Source organism: Alexandromys fortis, unplaced genomic scaffold (assembly GCF_014885135.2).
Source record: "Alexandromys fortis isolate MF-2015 unplaced genomic scaffold, M_Fortis_MF-2015_v1.1 scaffold_41, whole genome shotgun sequence".
Taxonomy (NCBI): Eukaryota; Metazoa; Chordata; class Mammalia; order Rodentia; family Cricetidae; genus Alexandromys; species Alexandromys fortis.
In genome coordinates, this window is record NW_026067923.1 from 11,145,090 (window position 1) to 11,163,459 (window position 18,370).

At 42.6% G+C, this 18,370-nt stretch overlaps 1 protein-coding gene across 4 annotated transcripts in view; it reads right to left on the reverse strand.

Moving 5' to 3' along the window:
• Positions 1-11,978: 11,978 nt before the first annotated feature.
• The window catches only part of Sgk3 (serum/glucocorticoid regulated kinase family member 3), a 111,187-nt gene continuing 104,795 nt past the window's right edge, over positions 11,979-18,370 (reverse strand). For all 4 annotated transcript variants that reach the window (XM_050142032.1, XM_050142033.1, XM_050142034.1 and 1 more), the window contains one exon: positions 11,979-13,828. In XM_050142032.1, coding sequence (XP_049997989.1) covers positions 13,658-13,828 — 171 coding nt within the window. In that variant the 3' untranslated portion in view covers positions 11,979-13,657. The remainder of the gene's footprint in view (positions 13,829-18,370) is intronic.

Sequence of the window (18,370 nt, forward strand, 5' to 3'; positions counted from 1 at the left end):
CTTAGAGAAGTCAGAAATAATGACTAATCCATGTATCGAATCATTATCAACTTGTTGATACCTACTATTTATTGGCTAACCCACTTTCCCCAGGCACCAGGAATACCCAATGTCAGACCTATCCTTTCTGAGCCTACAGCAAGTACAGCAGCTATGCAAACAACCATGCGATAACTTGTAATAGAAGTATGACCATGCAAGTGACCACAGAACACGGTAAGGGAAATACTTCACAAAATCTGGCCATCCTCATGTATGGGCCATGGTTGATGATAGCGGGCTAACAGAAAAGCTATGCACTCTACTTTGAAGGGATAAAGCGAGTTTCTCTGAGACCCTAAATACAAACTGCTGTCCTGGAGAGTTTGCCTAGAACACACAAAGCTGGGTTCAATCCTAGCACCATCAAAACAAACAAAGAAACAAAGTTGGCTTTCAGTAGGAATTACTAAAATGGGCAGTTTTCAAAAGATACTGGCGAACATCCCATTATGAGTCATTGAATTCACCCAGTTAGTACCTGAAGTTCAGAATACTTTTGAAATTTTGGAAACTAGCTTCTTCCTGTTGTCTGCTTGGAGAGTACCTTGAAACAGCAAACAGGCAATAATCAATTTTCAACTAGTGTAGTATTTCTAAGAGATGGATGGACCAGTCCAGGATATATAGAACAAAATGGGTTGGAGGAGGGAGATGAATTCTAGAATTTTGTTTGTTTGTTTAGTTTTTTGAGACAGGGTTTCTCTGTGTAGCCCTGGCTGTCCTGGAACTCACTCTGTAGACCAGGGTAGCCTTGAACTCACAGAGATCCACCTGCCTCTGCCTCCCGAGTGAATGCTGGGATAAAGGCATCCACCACTACTGCCCAGAGAGTTCTAGAATTTTAAAGACTGTTCTGGACCTCATGACCAACCTGTACAACAGAGAGGAAACTATTAAATCGAGGCCAGGTCGTGGTTGCACGTTCAGGAGGCTGGACAGACAGTTCAAAGCTAGTCTCGGTAGCCTCAGGCTATGTAGGAGCTCTTGGGTAACTGAGTTGCTTAGCAAAACCCTGATTTGAAATCAACAGTTGCGATGCCCAAGGCCAGGTTCCATCCCAGACCTCCAAATAAGAGTTTTCGCAGGGCAGTGGTGGTGCACACCTTTAATCCCAGCACTCGGGAGGCAGAGGCAGGTGGATCTCTGTGAGTTCGAGGCCAGCCTGGTCTACAAGAGCTAGTTCCAGGACAGGCTCCAAAGCGCCAGAGAAACCCTGTCTCCAAAAAAAAAAAAAAAAAAAAAAAAAAAAAAAAAAAAAAAAGGAGTTTTCAAGCAGCAGTCAGCCAGGTAGGAATAGAAGTCTTGCTGGGAACGGTGGCGCTCGCCTTAATCCCAGCCCTCGGTCAATCTCTGAGTTCAAGGCCATTTCAAGCAGCAGTCAGCCAGGTAGGAATAGAAGTCTTGCTGGGAACGGTGGCGCTCGCCTTAATCCCAGCCCTCGGTCAATCTCTGAGTTCAAGGCCAACCTGGTCTACTGAGTGAGTACCAGGACGGCCAGTGCTACCCAGAGAAAAACAAAACACAAACAACTCACACTCACACTCGTGTCTTGGGAATGGACGCATTTACAAGTAGGGAATTATGAGGAGGAAAGGACACAGAGCCGGGCGACGGGGATAATAACAGGTCTTCCCTCCTGTCAGGGCTGAGGAGACCAAGGCTCACACACCTCAGAACTCAGCCGCGAGAGTTCAGGCTCGCGGGTCGTGCAGCCCCTCAGGAGACCCGGTCCCAAGAGCCCGGCCACTCCGGCCACCTCTGGAGCGTGACCCACCTGAGCCTCAGGACCCGCGCGGGACTCCTGCGCACGCGCGCTCCTCCCCACCCCCGACCGACCGTTGGCGGGGGCGGAGTCTGCCGGGAACTCCGCCCCCCGTCACCAGGGCAACCAGTTCCACCCGCACCACTTCAGAGCAGTGCTGCTGCGTTAGTTAATACAAGGACGTTTGATACGTGGTAAAAAACAAAAGATCAAATTCTGCCGGTGGGGATGCGAAATAGCATTGTAAACTTTGGAAACACTGAGGTAGACTCTCACAGGGCTAATTCCAAGAGAACTGAAAACATGCGTCCACAGAAACGCTTGCACATGGAAGCTCAAGCTATTGCTCTTAACTGTCCTGATGTGAACGCCTTAGTGTCAAACAGCCGTGGTATAGCAACACACGACAACACAAGAGTCTTCAGATTAAAAAGAGAAGTGCTCGCACCATATGGATGGCTCTTGAGTGCACTGTGCAAGCTGAAAGACACAAACGTCACGTGTTGTATGATCCAGGATAGGCAAACATGTTCTTGAATTTATGATTACCTAAGACTTGAAAAGGGAGCGGGAGAGAAAGTGACTGATACTGGGTAGGGGATTTTTTTTCCTCCCTAAAATTGTGATAAAATACACAATAACAGAATGTACCATTTTAGCCATTCTTGAGTGGAAGCTGAGTTGGTATTCAGTCACACTGTCGCGAAACTACAACACTATTTCCAGGACTTTTTTCATCTTTCCCAAACTCCGTACACATTTAGCTTTTTCCCAAGTGCCTGTCAAGAACCTTGTTCTGGCTTCTTGAAACTGGCTACTCCAGAGCTCAAAAATGGAATCTTACAGCCTTTGTTGTCTTGGGCATTTTTGCATAGGCAAGCTTTGAACTCACAATTTTGCCTCAGCTTCCAAGTGCAGGCCTATAGATATATTTCACTATATCCGGCTAATAGTGCATTCCTAAACAGATGAGTTGTATAGTATGAGAATTAAAGGTCAATAAAAGTTTTTACCAAACAACAAAACCACTAAAAATGGTCATGGCTCAAGTGTACTACTTGGCATAGCAAACCTCCTTCCTCTTCTTGGAAAAGGTTTCACTCAGGAGGAAATAAATAACTAAATAACGTATGTGTAATATTAAGTTGGGGGTGTCACCCCAGCCCTCTAACACCCCTATATCCAAGAAGTCTGGATGATTGGAAGCCTCTGGCCTGGGAGTTGCCCTGGTTCGGACTCCAACTCCAAGCCTGCCAAGCACTGACTTCTCCCCCAGGGAGGGTCAGGACCACTCCCACAGGCTATTTAGGGTCCAGCCAGAAAAAGGGACTTATAGTTTCAGGTTTGTTTTGGGATCCTCTTCCCGCAATGCTGTCTTGGTCCACACTAGAGTGCTGCGTTTATTAAACAAGGGCATTTTAATTCGGTCTAATCTGGTTTGATTGGAGTTCTCTGTGGAGAGGCTTTTATTAAGATTAAACTAAGCAGTATGTCCCACATACATTATGTGCCAGTGAAAGACCCCCAGTGCTGGGGAGACTCTCACTCAAGTCTCGGGAACACGACCCCCTAGTAACTCACGAGAGACCGTCCTTGCTGCAATCACACGAGGCTTTAATGATGAGATGAGACAGGAACCAGTGCACTGGGGCCGAGACTCATAACCCACGCAGGGGGAGAGTTCGACCCAGAGTGACCACCGGGGAACTGATTTTTAAGGGAAGAAACCGCAGCCCAGTGATCCAGAATTGGCAGGGAGTGTGTCACAGAAAATTTCGAAAATACCAGTGAAGATTACAAGGGGGCAACCCCCTGCCTCTCAGGACCACTCCCAAGGTCATAATCAGCTAGTTCTTAAAACACGTTACACTGACAATCACAAGGGGAAACTACCTGTTTCTCAAGATTATTCTCAAGATTACAATCTAACTTTATCTTCAGCTAGTTCCTGAAACAGTCACTAAACTGGCTAATCCTAGATTTTTGATTCTTCTCTTCCTGCTTGCATTTTTGGCTATTTCCTTTGTGCTGGGGGGAGGGGAGGGAGCGGACCTGGATTTATCCAGGTCTTTCATCAGCACACTTACTTTGTTTTGTGTTGACTCTCAGGTTGTTTTGCTAACTTGATGGTTGTGAACATGACAATACAGACACCTATTTAGACACACTGATTCCAAATTTTGGGGACAACTTCCTTCCTTTGTTGTTTTTTGAGATAGGGTTTCTCTGTAGCTTTGGGGTCTGTCCTGGAAGTAGCTCTTATAGACCAGGCTGGTCGAACTCACAGAGATCCGCCTGCCTCTGCCTCCAAGTGCACTGGGATAAAGGGCGTGCACTACCACCACCTGACCAGTTTTCCTTTTTTATTATAAGTAAAAAGCAAAGCAATGGAAGTCACAACAACCATAATACTGGTGGTATAAGACTATTGCTGCTGGTTCACGTGGATGATGCAGAGATCTTATCCACAACTGTTTCAAATCACCAGTATGAAGAACAACACAGCAAAAAGGGCAAATAATATTTTTACATCATTTTGTGTTCTTATGGCCCCCTGGAAGGGCCTGTGTACTGACTAATCTTGATTGTTAAATTAATGGGATTTGGAGTTATCAGGGAAACATGAGTCCAGGTGGATCTGTGAGAACTGAAGAGAGAAGAGCCACCCTGAGTATGGGTGGCAATGCCTTGTGGACTGACGAAGGGTAAAGCATGGGAGATAGCACCACATCTCTCTTTGAGTCCTGAAGACCCAGTGGAACCAACTGCTTCCCACCACAGCTATACCATGCATGCCTGCTTCACCAGGGCAGATTGTTCCCTAGTGAGCAAAAACAAGCTCACTAGGTTTTTAATTTTTGTTTGTTTGCTTTTTTTTTTTTTTTTTTGAGACAGAGTTTCTCTGTGTATCCCTGGCTGTCCTTGAATTCCCTCTGTAGACCAGGCTTGCCTTGAACTCAACAGAGATTTGTTTGCTTTTGCCTCTTCAGTGCTAGGAAAGGTGTACACCCCCCAACACTTACAAACTCGTTCTTAAACTGATTTTGTTTGCTATTGTGTCACAGCAAAGACAAAACTAACACAGCCTGGGATTCTTCTAGTCACCCACCCAACACACACTGACAACGACGTCTGTACTCACTGAACACACACACACCCAAGAATACACACTGGCAACTACCACGTCTGTATTCACTGAGCACACACTGACAACGACGTCTGTACTCACTGAACATACACACACCCAAGAATACACACTGGCAACTACCACGTCTGTATTCACTGAGCACACACTGACAACGTCTGTACTCACTGAACACACACTGACAATGTGTGTGACATACTCTCACCGCCAGTTTTGAACGTGGGGTGGATGTGCGCTGTCATTGTAGTTAGTGAGACCTCAAGGAATGAAGTCTGATGTGAGCTTCTGAAGTAGGGAAACTAAACATCGTTTCCCTCCTTGGATTAGGTATTCTCATATCTGAATGCAACTTCTCAGAATGTTACAGGCATCTCAGATCACAAAATGAATTAGTCAGAAGATGAAGGTGGGAGGAGAGAAAAGAATCTAGGTGATGGACCTACAGGACCAACAGAGGCCATGGTGGAGCTTTGAGGGAACTACCAGGGATGGACTTCCAAGTCTCCTTCCCCACATGCCAGGACCCCAGGGACACAGGCTGCAGAGGCCAGTGACTTCCACTTGTCATTCCCAACCCCCTGCATCACGTGGATCTGCTAGAGCCAGAGGGATCTGAGAACTTTTCAGCCTGACAGAACAGCGTAACCAATTCATTCCGTAAGTATGCTTTCGTATCTTCTATATTTTGATTTCCACTTTTGCACAGTCGTATCATGGTGGCTCTTTTTATTGTGAATTACTTCAGTTTTGCACAGAAGAATCACAGTGGCTCTTTTGTTGTCAATCACTCCAGTTTTGCCCAGAAGTATCACTGTGCTCTTCTGTTGTGGACCACTCAGCTGCCCTAGGATTACTGCTTCTCCACCAGTGTACTGTAAGGTCTTCAGCCACATAAGCTCCCCCTCTTGTATCTAAGTCTTTTCTTCTTTCTCTCATCTTTACCCATTCCCTTTTTTACTTAACCATGACTTTCCACAGATTTAACAATGTCTAAAATTTGTGGGCCTTAACAGTATCCCTTTTCCCTCCCCAGCTAATGTACCTATCTGGACTTTTCTCTTCTTCAAATTAAACATTTAATCTTTGTCCTTACCCATCCCACTTCTCTTTCACTCTTATTAACTAACGTCTGAGTCTACTCCATACCATCCTTGTTGTTTATCCTCCAAGTTGCTACAGTCAGGGGCAGTGCTGTTACTGACCAGTGTGACGACATTGCACAGTGGGAATAAACAGCGGTCATGACTGCTCTCCCAGTCAATATCCTACTCAGGGAATAATACAGAGCTTATATCAAGTACTTTGAGCACCGAGATTAAGGAATTATTTTTTGAACTCAATTCTACCATATTTCATTTCTACCTGATCATCAACGTGGGGACAAGGCTCAGCAGTTAAGAGTGTTTATTGCTCTTGCAGAGAACATAGGCTTGGATTGTAGCATTCATGATGAATCCCAACCCTTATCTAGCCTCTGCAGGCCACTGCACCTACGTGAGGCATATAAAGTCACTTAGTCTTGCACACATGTACATAAAGCTTACGGCATCTAGTGAGACCGAGTTAGATGAAATCCCAGAGAACGCAAATACAATTATATGCTGTGGGACATGGTCTTTTATCCTGTCACTTGTATTATTTTTAATAAAATGCCGATTGATCAGTAGCCAGGCAGGAAGTATAGGTGTGGTGACCAGGCAGGAAGTAGAGGCAGGACAATGAGAACAGGAGAATTCTGGGAAGAGGAAATAGTCTGCAGTTGTGACCCAGCTTCAGAGGAAGTAAGATGTGACTGCCTCGCCAAAAAAGTACCAAGCCATGTGGCTAACATAGACAAGAATTATGGACTAATATAAGTTATTAGCGTTAAGAGGAAGCCTGAGCTAATAGGCCAATCAGTTTATAATTAATGTAGACCTCTGTATGTTTATTTGGGACTAAATGGCTGTGGGATCTGGTGGGACAGAAACATTTCCAACAATTATAAATATGTTCAAAGACACACATATCCGAATGGAGTAAGAAAGGCAGTGGGTAATATGAAAGACGAATTAAACAAAGAGGAACTTATCTGAACTGCTGGAAATTTAAAAAACAGCAATTGAAATAAAAACTTATGTGGAAAGTCTCAGCAATAGAATGGACAGCTCAAGGGAAGGACAGAATATCCGAGCTTGAAGACAAGAGGGAAGAACAAGGACAATCCAACAAAGACAAAGATAAAATAGTAAAAAGGTTACCAATGGGAATTTCAAGATACATATGACATTTGGAAATACCAAATCTATGGTTATAGGTATAAAAGAACCACCTCAGTCTAAAAGTACAAAAAAAATTTCAAAAAATCGAAACAGCCCAGTATTAGGAAAATGCCAGTTCAGCTACAGGAGGGACTCAGGACACCAAAACAATAGATGAAACCTCCCTTCCTCATATTAAAACACTGAATGAAAAGAACTAACATATAAAATGTACCAAGAGAGAAACGCTAAGCTTATAACATATATAGGTAAGCACATCAGAAGAATAGCAGATTATTCAAGTAAACTTTAAAAACTAGGAGGCCCTGGACAGACAGATGCATTTCAAGTTCCGAATGACAACTGTCAGCCTGTACTGTACTGTGGTGGCCCCCACAGGTTCATGTATTTGGATACCTGGTCTCCATATGGACTTCTCTGGTGAGGTTGTGGAATGTTGAGGATATGTAGCCCTGTTGGAGGAAGTACATGATTGGGTGTGAGCTTTGAGGGTTTGTGCCACATCCAGTTCCCTCTCTACTTCCTGTGTGAAGCTGAAAATGTGCCCAGCCAGCTTCCTGCTCCTACTTCTCTGCCTCCCCCACCATGACTGACCCTCCCTCTGGAATGTTAAGCCAACATAAATTTTTCTGCAAAGTAGTCTTTGGTCATGATGCTGTATTACAGAAACAGAAAAGTAACTGATACATATATATTTAGCAATGCTGTTTCTCATAATTGAAGAAAAACCAAAAAAATTCCCATGATAAAAATAGGCTAAAGGAAGTGAATGTCCATTAAAGCCAACTCAGCAGAAAATAAATCACAAAATCTTTCTGACCAAAGGGAAAAATGAATCCACCTCAGCAGTCCCAGGAAAGACAACCCATGTTAGAATAATACTTAAGTGAGAGAAGAGGAAAAACACCAAACACCACGAAATCAACATGTCAGGGATTAGAAGTAACTAATTAACAGTCTCGATCAAAAGACCAATCGACTGCACCAAAAAGCAGACATTATGTATTAGTTCTATCAACTGGACTTGGTGGGTTAAGAAAAGACGTTAAATTGGGAGAGAATAATGTGTGTTGTGGGCAAGTTTGGGGGAGGGAGGATGTCAGAGTTGGGTATGGATAAGGTCAAAATACATTCTACACATGTATGAAATTCTGAAGGAATCAATATAAATTTAAAAAAATCCAGGTAACTGGCCGGGTGGTGGTGGTGCACGCCTTTAATCCCAGCACTTGGGAGGCAGAGGCAGGCGGATCTCTGTGAGTTCGAGGCCAGCCTGGTCTAGAAGAGCTAGTTCCAGGACAGGAACCAAAAAGCTACAGAGAAACCCTGTCCCAAAATCAAAAAAAAAAAAAAAAAAAAAAAAAAAAAAAAAATCCAGGTAACTGGTGAAATCATCCAGCTACTGGCCCATTCATCAGAAAGTACCTCAGATTATTTTTCTTTTGTAATTGAGCTAATGTTCTCAGTTAATATTAACAATCAGGGCTAGAGAGATGGCTCAGTAGTTGAGGGCACTTGTTGCTCTTCCAGAAAACCAGAGTTCAGCACCCCATGTCAGATCCTTCACAAGTGCCTGTACCTCCAGTCTCAGATCTGATCCCTCTTCTGGTCTCTGATAACATCTGCATACATGTGGTGTATATATTCATAAACATTTTATTTATTTTTTAAATATTTATCTATATTTATTATGTATACAATAGTCTATCTGTGTGTATGCCTGCAGGCCAGAAGAGGGCACCAGACCTCATTACAGATGGTTGTGAGCCACTATGTGGTTGCTGGGAATTGAACTCAGGACCTTTGGCAGGCAATGCTCTTAACCACTGAGCCATCTCTCCAGCCCCCTACATAAACATTTTAAAAAGTCTTTAAAGTTAATAGCTAAACAAGTATTAGTGATCAACATCAACAGATCATTAACACAGTAAACTAATGTGTGCATATATGTATACATACATGTTGGGAACCGAACCCAGGACCTTGGGGATACTAGGCAAGCATTCTACCACTAATCAATACCTACAGATCATATGCTGTAACTAAAAAATGACATTTACTGTGTATGTGTATTCATGTCAGAGCACACGTGGATGTCACAGGATAACTTGGAGGTGTCAATTCTTTCATCATGTAGGTCCTGGATCTCAAACTCAGCTCATCAGGCATGGTGGCTAGCATTATTATTGCTAAACTAACTCGCTGGCCCAGAAACTGGGATTTTTGAGTGACTCATTGCTACCATTGGATCACAGAAAAACCTAACAGCAAGGATATATTTACTATCTAAAAAGAACCGAAAAAGACCAACAGTGATTTCAATTGGCCATTTGTGTGGTCTATGGTACTGTATTTCAACCTTCTGCATTCCACGGGTTAACTATTAAAACAAAAACATTTAAATATTGACAACTCTTTGTAGATGTTCCCACAAATATTTAACCAAAATTAAAGTAGAAATACTGAATACCTCTCTTTATTAATTGCTCAGAGTAAAGTGGGTGTGAGAAACAATGAGCCTATGAGATGCATATTCTGGCAAGAGAGAATTTGTGATAAAAAATTTAGATATCACTTTGGAGTATAGAGAAAATTTGTGAAATCGCCAAACAAGTGTGGTTCTGGTGGGCAGGGCTAAAGAGCGGCTTACCTTACTGCCTTAACATTCATCCTGTAACCAACCACATGTAAAAGGTGGTTACTTTTTTGACTGTAGGATTCTTTGAGCACTTCACTGCTGTAGAACGACTCTCAGTATCTTTGCTTTTTTGGTGGAGTGTTGATTAAAATTATTCTCTACTGTCGCAATTTGGTCAAATATTCAAAAACTGTATTTGAAGACAGTGCAGCATTTTCCTTTCTTAGTTCATTTGCTTGTATAAAAGTGAACATTATAGAATAGAAAAACGTTTTCAAAATTTACATCTGTGTATGCGGTGCACCTGGCAGTCAGCGGACAACTGCGGTTCTCTCCCATTCTGTGCGTTTCATTGACGGAAATCAGGTCATCAGCCTTGGTGGCAAGTGTCCTTCCCTGCTGAGCTACCCTGCCCACCCTGAAAAGTTATCTGCATACAGTCTGTTACCCACTAAGGAATGTGTCTGAAAGACGGCAAACGGACAATTATAGAATCTGTCAAGCAACTAGAAACATGTGATGTAAATGATAAACCTCCAACTGGAATTCTATCAGCGAAGTGAAGAACATTTAATATCATTTTAATAAATATGAAAAGTAGGAAAGAACCCATACACTTTAAAAAATTTTATTTATTTATTTATTTATTTATTATGTATACAGTATTTTATCTGTGTGTATGTCTGCAGGCCAGAAGAGGGCACCAGACTTCATCACAGATGGTTGTGAGCCACCACGTGGTTGCCGGGAATTGAACTCAGGACCTTTGGAAGAACAGGCAATGCTCATAACCACTGAGCCATCTCTCCAGCTCTCAAACCCATATACTTTTTAAAATTTGGAAGATTTATTTGTATTTTGTGTGTACATGTGAGGATGTGCACCATGTGCATGCCTGGTGCTTGAGGAGGCCAGAGAGGGTCGGAGTCCCTAGGACTGGAGCCAAGCTATTTAGTCACCAGGTAGTAATGGGAACCAACCTAGGAGGACCTCTGCAGGAACAGCAAGTGCTCTTAACTTTGGATTCTGCCCTCTAGCCCTGCCCAGTATTCTTATACATATCCCAGATGTTACCGCTCTTTTGCCTGTTAATTCCTTTGACACAACGTGACTTGTTTCAAGACACTCAGACCCCAGAAACTCATGATTTGGTTTCATATTACTGTGTTCTCAAAACTCATGGGTACAACAAATTCCCCAGGAAAATACCGGAGGAGGGACTTTGGGGAAGTAAAGGCAATTGCCCCAGAAGGAAACTAAGAGCCTCTCCTACCTCACCAGGCTCCAGCAGGGAGACCCCCAACTATGAAAAGGCCTCCACTTAGCAACAAACCTTTACTGCCCTCAGGAGAATGATCTGCAACAAAACAAGGAAGTAAACGTTACCTTTAGAGGCCAGTGCCTAAAAGAACAAATTCTTACTTCAAGATGCTCCAAGTAACAAGTCATAATCGTAGTTTGAGGAGGCCAAGCAGAGAGGATCTTGAGTTTGGGGCCAGGCTGGGTTACACTGAAAGACATCCCTAGAAACAAACAGGCAAGCTGGGCTAACTTCCGACTGTAGCTAGTCCTTATTTAGACCTTTGAGATTGTTTCTGTAGTTAGCATAACACAGTCACTGTTCAAAAGGCAGATATTAAAGAAAAGACTCACAGAATGGGAAAAAAGAAACTTGGAACTTTGTTTCCTGACCCATATATGTCAGTATAAAATAAGCCAGTAATTCATGTCTACCTAAATAATTTGACTAAGACTTATAGTCTCAGTCTCTCTCTCTCTCTCTCTCTCTCTCTCTCTCTCTCTCTCTCTCTCTCTCTCTCTCTCTCACACACACACACACACACACAAACCACTTTGGAGCTACAGAGATGACTCAGTGGTTAAGAGCACTGACTACTCTTCTCAAGGACCTGGGTTCAATTCCCAGCACCCACATGGCAGCTCACAACTGTCTGTACCTCCAGTTCCAGGGGACCTGACACCCATGGCAAAACACCAATGTACATAAAAGGAAAATAAATAAAAATAATTAGAAATATTGAAAAAATAAAACAATTCACTTTAGTGATGATTACTGTAACCATTACTAATTTTAATTTCAAATAACAGAAATTAGATGTTGATCATTAATCTTTCTGATAATTTTATTATACTACATAGATCTGTACTTCTTGTGATCCAGGAAACATTAAAAATCTAAAATTTGTTTTTAAAAATACAATATTGCACTTTAATTTTTGGCAATTTAATTGAGAGATATGAGTAAAAAAAATACATGTACAATTTTTGTCTTGATTTATAATCAACAAAAAAAGCTGTGTAAAGTCTTACAGAAGTGCCCCCAATCAAATATGTACAGTGTAGACGGAACATTTCATCTGTAAGGAGGGTCCAGTGTCCTGCTCGAAACACCACCTGCCAAAGCCAAGCACTGCCTGTCCCAGTTCTGCTGACCACATCTAAGCCCGCGGGTACTGGTGAGAAACTCTTCTGTGATCTTTGTCGAGAAAACACGTGCAAAGGAAGTTAGTTCTTAGAGCAGCTGAGCTCGGGATACTGTTCTCTAAAGGGACTGAAAAAACTGTCCTCTGGGAACTGGGATCCAAAGCTAAGCACCCCCTTTTAAATAGTTTCTCTGTACCCAACATTACAGATGCACACAGTATTTTACATGTGATATCAGGTCAGCTTTCGGTACTCTTTCTAAGATGCATGAGGATACTAGAGGCAAGTGTGCACTTTAGACGTAGAGAATACTCTTGTTAGCGTTCATGAGGCCATGTGTATGTGACTGCTGTGACTACCAAACGAGTATGTACTGAACATGTATCTGCTAAACATGTACTGAACATGTACCTTTCGTTACAGCGCAGCAGGTGACATACATTTACACTGACCCAGGTTTGCTATTTTATATTTTTAATTCATAATTAGGTAAACATTATAGAAACCTACTTTTTTTTCCTGTCATTTTAAAAACTTGATCAATTAGGAAGGCAGTTTTGAAATAGCTATTTGCAAAAACAGACACCAAGGTTTAGACCTACTCAACAGTGTACTAAACCTTCAAAGAGTCAAAAGGAACATAAATAGAAAACATTTATAATATAAATATATGACAGACATTTATTTTTGGCACCACTAAAAACATCTGGCAGCATTTTTATACTTCTCATCTCCTTGGGGATTCCGAAAACTTGACCCATCAAATCCTTTCTTCTCCTCGAGAGGAGAGGTGATGCATGGGTGAGAACGGAGCGTTTCAAAAACAAAGATCTCTTTTCATTCTGCCTTACAGGGGCTGCACGTGAGTAGCCATCAACCTGCCTTTGCATCCGACTCTCACCAAGAAGCAAATTCTAAACAGTGATGTCATCTTAAACTCCCATGTACCATTTGCATAGTTCTGCTGTGATAAAAGTCATAGAAGTATAAAGATGTTAATGCATCTTATCTTCGCTGTAACAGACTATTAACAACAGTCTATCTTGGATGTGTTAGTGTAAACTTAACAGGGAAAAAACAGTCAATAGCAAAAAGTCATCTTTAAAAATAGGTTAATGCTAAGAATAATAGCTTTAAAGTTTTAAAAATAAGCTTAATAAACAAGAATACAAATCAGTTCAAAACTCAGCTCTTTGAAATGCCCTATTTCTTGCTTACAGCAGAAAATACGTATTTCATAGTTTTCAACATTACATGTAAAAATGAGGCACTGTTATACATAGTTGAGTATATTCACACAAATCGGCGTTTCCGTCTCCTCCACAGGCTTGAATTTGCCCAATGGTTTCTGAACGTCAGACTGTTCACAAAAACAAGTCTTCTGAAGGAGGGGCGTAAGAAAAACCAACAAACGCATCGTCTGCCTCCAGAACGCTGGCATTCACTATGGAGTAGTCAGAAGACACGCACACAGAATAGGGGACCGCCTCTTCCGTGAAGACTGTGTCAAAGTTCCTGATATCATCTGGTCCGGCCTAAAACACCAAAAGCGCAGAAATCATTCACCTTAGCTTTTCTTTTATTAACTCAGTTCATCGAAATGTCTTTATGACTTTGCATATTTTCCCTGACAAGCTTTGATTTCCCCTACTTTATTATTATGCTATCCCTGCTCCACTTTTATAATTAAGGTGAGATTTGTCTATTTTAAGAAGTGAAAAGTTGGGTGGTGGTGGTGATGACATGTGTTTATAATCCCAGCACTCAGGTGGCAGAGGCAAGCGGATCTCTGTGAGTTCGAGGCCAGCCTGGTCTACAAGAGCTAGTTCCAGAACAGGACCCAAAGCAACAGAGAAACCCTGTCTCAAAAAACAAAAATCAAATCAAAACGAAACAACAAAAACAAAAACAAACAAAACAAAAAAAGAAGTTAAAAATTTTACTCTTAAGTAGGGAGAGTAGTGATAAGGGTAAGAAAGGCCAGTATAGCAGCATTGCCTGAGTACACACACACACACACACACACACACACACACACACACACGGCTCCCCCTTTCTCTCTATACATCATCATCCCTATGCACAGAAACAAGGCTCAGGGAGATCTCCAGGGCAGTATTTTGCTCCGAGCTTGCCTGTTCAGCTTATCTAGTTTAGATGGGCAATGCTTTCTAATGGGGAAGTGGGGCTGTTTTAAGAAAAGTGAAAGGTGGCTCTGTTGTGCCACTGAGATGGTCATCAAGATCTTGGTGAGGCCACCCTTAGCTGTCAAGACCTGAGGGATCGGCTGATGGGAAAGTAAGATGAGCGAGGTAAAGGCTTAGCTCCAAGGCAGTGTTTCTCCAGTGCTGCGAAGTCACTGAACCTTCCCTTTAACTACTCTTACAGAGTAACTGAGCAGAGGAACTGAGCTGCAAACTCAGGTGCTGGGCTTGTAAAAGCCTCCAGGCTATTTCTGCACTACTTGAAGGGAAATCCTTCACACGCCCAGTTCAAGAAGTCCAACTGAATAACAAAGATAGGGACTCAGGGCAGAGAAAATAAACTCAGGAATCAGTTAGCCACGAAAATAAATCTACAACTCAATCAGCCAACAGGGAATGAAGTTGGAATGCTAAATTCTCCATCAGACTACAAAGTTCTCTGGGGTTACAGACTTTGGAATGAAAATGAAAAAGGGACTGAAGAGATGGCTCAGGGGCTAAGAGCACTGGCTGTGGGTAGACCTGGCTTAGCTCCTTCTCACCAGCTGTCAGTCTTCTCTTCAAGGCCATCTTCATTCCCTTGTCAGGAAAACACAGGCACTGCTGAGGGCCCATGCTGGGCTGTAACTTTTTCAACCTTTCCTGCGCTCTTGCACTCTGCAGATTTACTCTTAGTTCTTTCTGCAGCAGAAGTCCCTCTTCCCTGAGGGCTCCACCTTTCACTGCAGAACCAGTTTAGCTTTTTCTCACCAACCATCAAAGCCTTTCCTCCAAGGCCATTCCTTTCTGTCACTCCCTGACTAGCCAAGGGACTCTCTGACAGAGACTCACCACATTTGCTCAGGATCCAGAGGGGGCAACAACACCAAAGAACAGATCTCAGACCCAACAGAGCCAAGAGCAGATAGGGACACCAAGAAGCACAGCACAAAAACACAAACATAAACAGCAAAGACAATGTGTCTCCACCAAAAAGCAGCAGGCCCTGGAAAATGCATATGATGGACGTACAAGTCAAAATAGCAATTATGAATATAAGAGCCTTAAAAAGGATAAGATATGAATAAATCCCTCAATAAAATCTGTAAAAATGGGGCTGGAGAGATGGCTCAGAGGTTAAGAGCATTGCCTGCTCTTCCAAAGGTCCTGAGTTCAATTCCCAGCAACCACATGGTGGCTCACAACCATCTGAAGGCTCAGGGGTCTGTGTAGAAAAGGAGGCAGAAAGACTGTAAGAGTCAGAGGTGAAGGATGTCTACAAGGAAACACTGTCTTCCTGACATAAGACTATTTGGTAGACTTTCTGTTTCATTTTGCTTTTGGCATTTTTTTTTTTTTTTGGTCTTACTGGTCTTTGGTTTCATTTTGATTTTCATTCGTCCCATTTGTGTGTACATGCATGCACACACACATGTACTTTGCTTTTTTGTTTTGTTTTTGTGGTTTATTTATTTATTTTTTTTTTTTTTTTTGAGACAGGTTTCGCTGGGTGGCTCTGGCACTCCTTCTGTAGACCAGGCTGGCTTTGAACTCAGATATCCTTTTGCCTCTGACTCTTGAGTGCTTGCTTATATTAAAGGTGTGCACCATTAAACCCAGCTAGCTGTGTGTTGATTTTTTAAAGGGAGGGAGAACATAAGGTTGGATGGGTAGGAAGGCGTGGAGGATATGAGAAGAAAGCATGATCAAAGTATATCCTATTTTATTTATTTATTTCTTTTCTTTTTTTAAATTTATTTATTAAAGATTTCTGTCTCTTCCCCACCGCCGCCTCCCCTTTCCCTCCCCCTCCCCTAATCAAGTCCCCCTCCCTCGTCAGCCAGTATATCCTATTTTAAAAAATTTATAATAAAAAATAGCACCGGCTGTTCTTCCAGAGGAACCAGGTTCAAGTCCCAGCACTTATATGGTGACTTACAACTATCTGTAACTCCAGTTCCAAGAGATCTGACTGTAGTGATGAGCTGTGGGCAGGCCTGCTTTTCATCCCACCCGGCTCCCGCACAGCTAGCTTTACACCCGAAATAACAACACACAAATTGTATTCTTTTAAACACTGCCTGGCCCGTTAGTTCTAGCCTCTTGTCAGCTAATTCTCACATCTTAATTAACCCATTTCTAATAATCTGTGTAGCACCACGAAGTGGTGGCTTACTGGGAAAGATTCAGCATGTCTGACCTGGCGGCTGGCTCCATAGCGTCTGACCCAGAGAGGAGAGGCATAGTGATTGCCTCACTTCCCCCTTCCTCCCAGCATTCTGTTCTGTCTACTCCACCCACCTAAGGGCTGGCCTATCAAATGGCCAAGGCAGTTTCTTTATTAACCAATGGGAGTAACAGATAGACAGATGACCCTCCTCCATCATCTGACACCCTCTTTTGGCCTCCATGAGCCCTGTATACATGCACATACATTCTGGCAAACACTCATATGCAAACACATAAGAGAAAAATAAATAAAATCTCAAGAAAATTGAAAAGTGGGTAGATTAGGATTGCAGAGGACCCAGGTTTGGTCCCCAGCATCTACATCAGATGGTTCACAATGGTCTTAACCTTCAGTTGCAGGATCTAATGCTCTCTTCTGGCCTTATCAGGCACCAGGGATGCATGTGGTACTCATAAGCACACTCAGACACATGTGTATGTGTGCATACACACACACAAATAAAAAATAAACAAAAATTTTATGATTTCAGAGGGGTGAAGATGGCTCAGAGGTTAAGAGCACTGGCTGCTCTTCCAGAGAAACCAGGTTCAATTCCCAGCTACCACATGGCAGCTTACAACTGTCTATAACTCAGGTTACAGGGAATCTGACACTCTCACACCAATGCACATAAAATAGAATTAATTGAGTTATTTCAAAAATAATCTCAGAGCTGGAGATTTATCTCAGTGGTAAAGCCCCTGCTTAACAACATCAGTCTCCAGCATATCAATGTACCCAAAACACACAGACATAAACACACCAAAACCGTCATCACATTCTGATTATGAGAAGTGTTGCTACAATTCCTTATATAATTACCTTCTTCCTATACACCTGTTTCCTCTTCAGTGAAGTAGGAATGGGAATTGAGCCTCTCTAACCCCAAAGTGAAAATCAGGACAAAAACTATCCTTACCAGAGTAGTCATTTTTGAAACCATCAATTCTGAACTACATGAAGTACGTCAGAATACAAATACTGTGGTGTCGGCAGTATCACAGTGTAAAGTATCATAGCTATTATACACAGAATCTGACTTTTAGCCAAGCCAGAATACAGAGAATCAAATTTACTTTTTGAAGTAATGTCCTCATCCCTGTATGTTTCACAGCAACATCAAATGAGGAGATTGGGCGGGGGAATGGCTCACTGGCTGAAGCACATGCTCTGTAGACAGGAGAACCTGTGTCACACTGTGTCATCCGTCATGCAGCACTGGGGAGGTGCAGCAGCCAAACCCTGGCCAGCTGCTCAGTCAGCCTCATTTTGAGCCAGTAGTCTTTGTCTCGGAACACAAAAGAACATTGATGATGCCCAAGGAATGACACCAAGGATTTCCTCTGGCCTTCACAGGGATGTGCACTCACCTGCACGCACACCTATGCCAACACACAACAACAACAACTTTGGAATCCCACCCCCATGCAAACACAAACAACAACGATTTTGGAATCCCACCCCCATGCAAACACACAACAACAACAACTTTGGAATCCCACCCCCACCCAAACACACAACAACAATGACTTTGGAATCCCACTGCCACCCAAACACAGCAACAACAACAACAAGGACTTTGGAATCCCACCCCCACTCACACACACAACAACAATGACTTTGGAATCCCACCCAGACTTGAATATTGTCACTTTTCAGCTGTG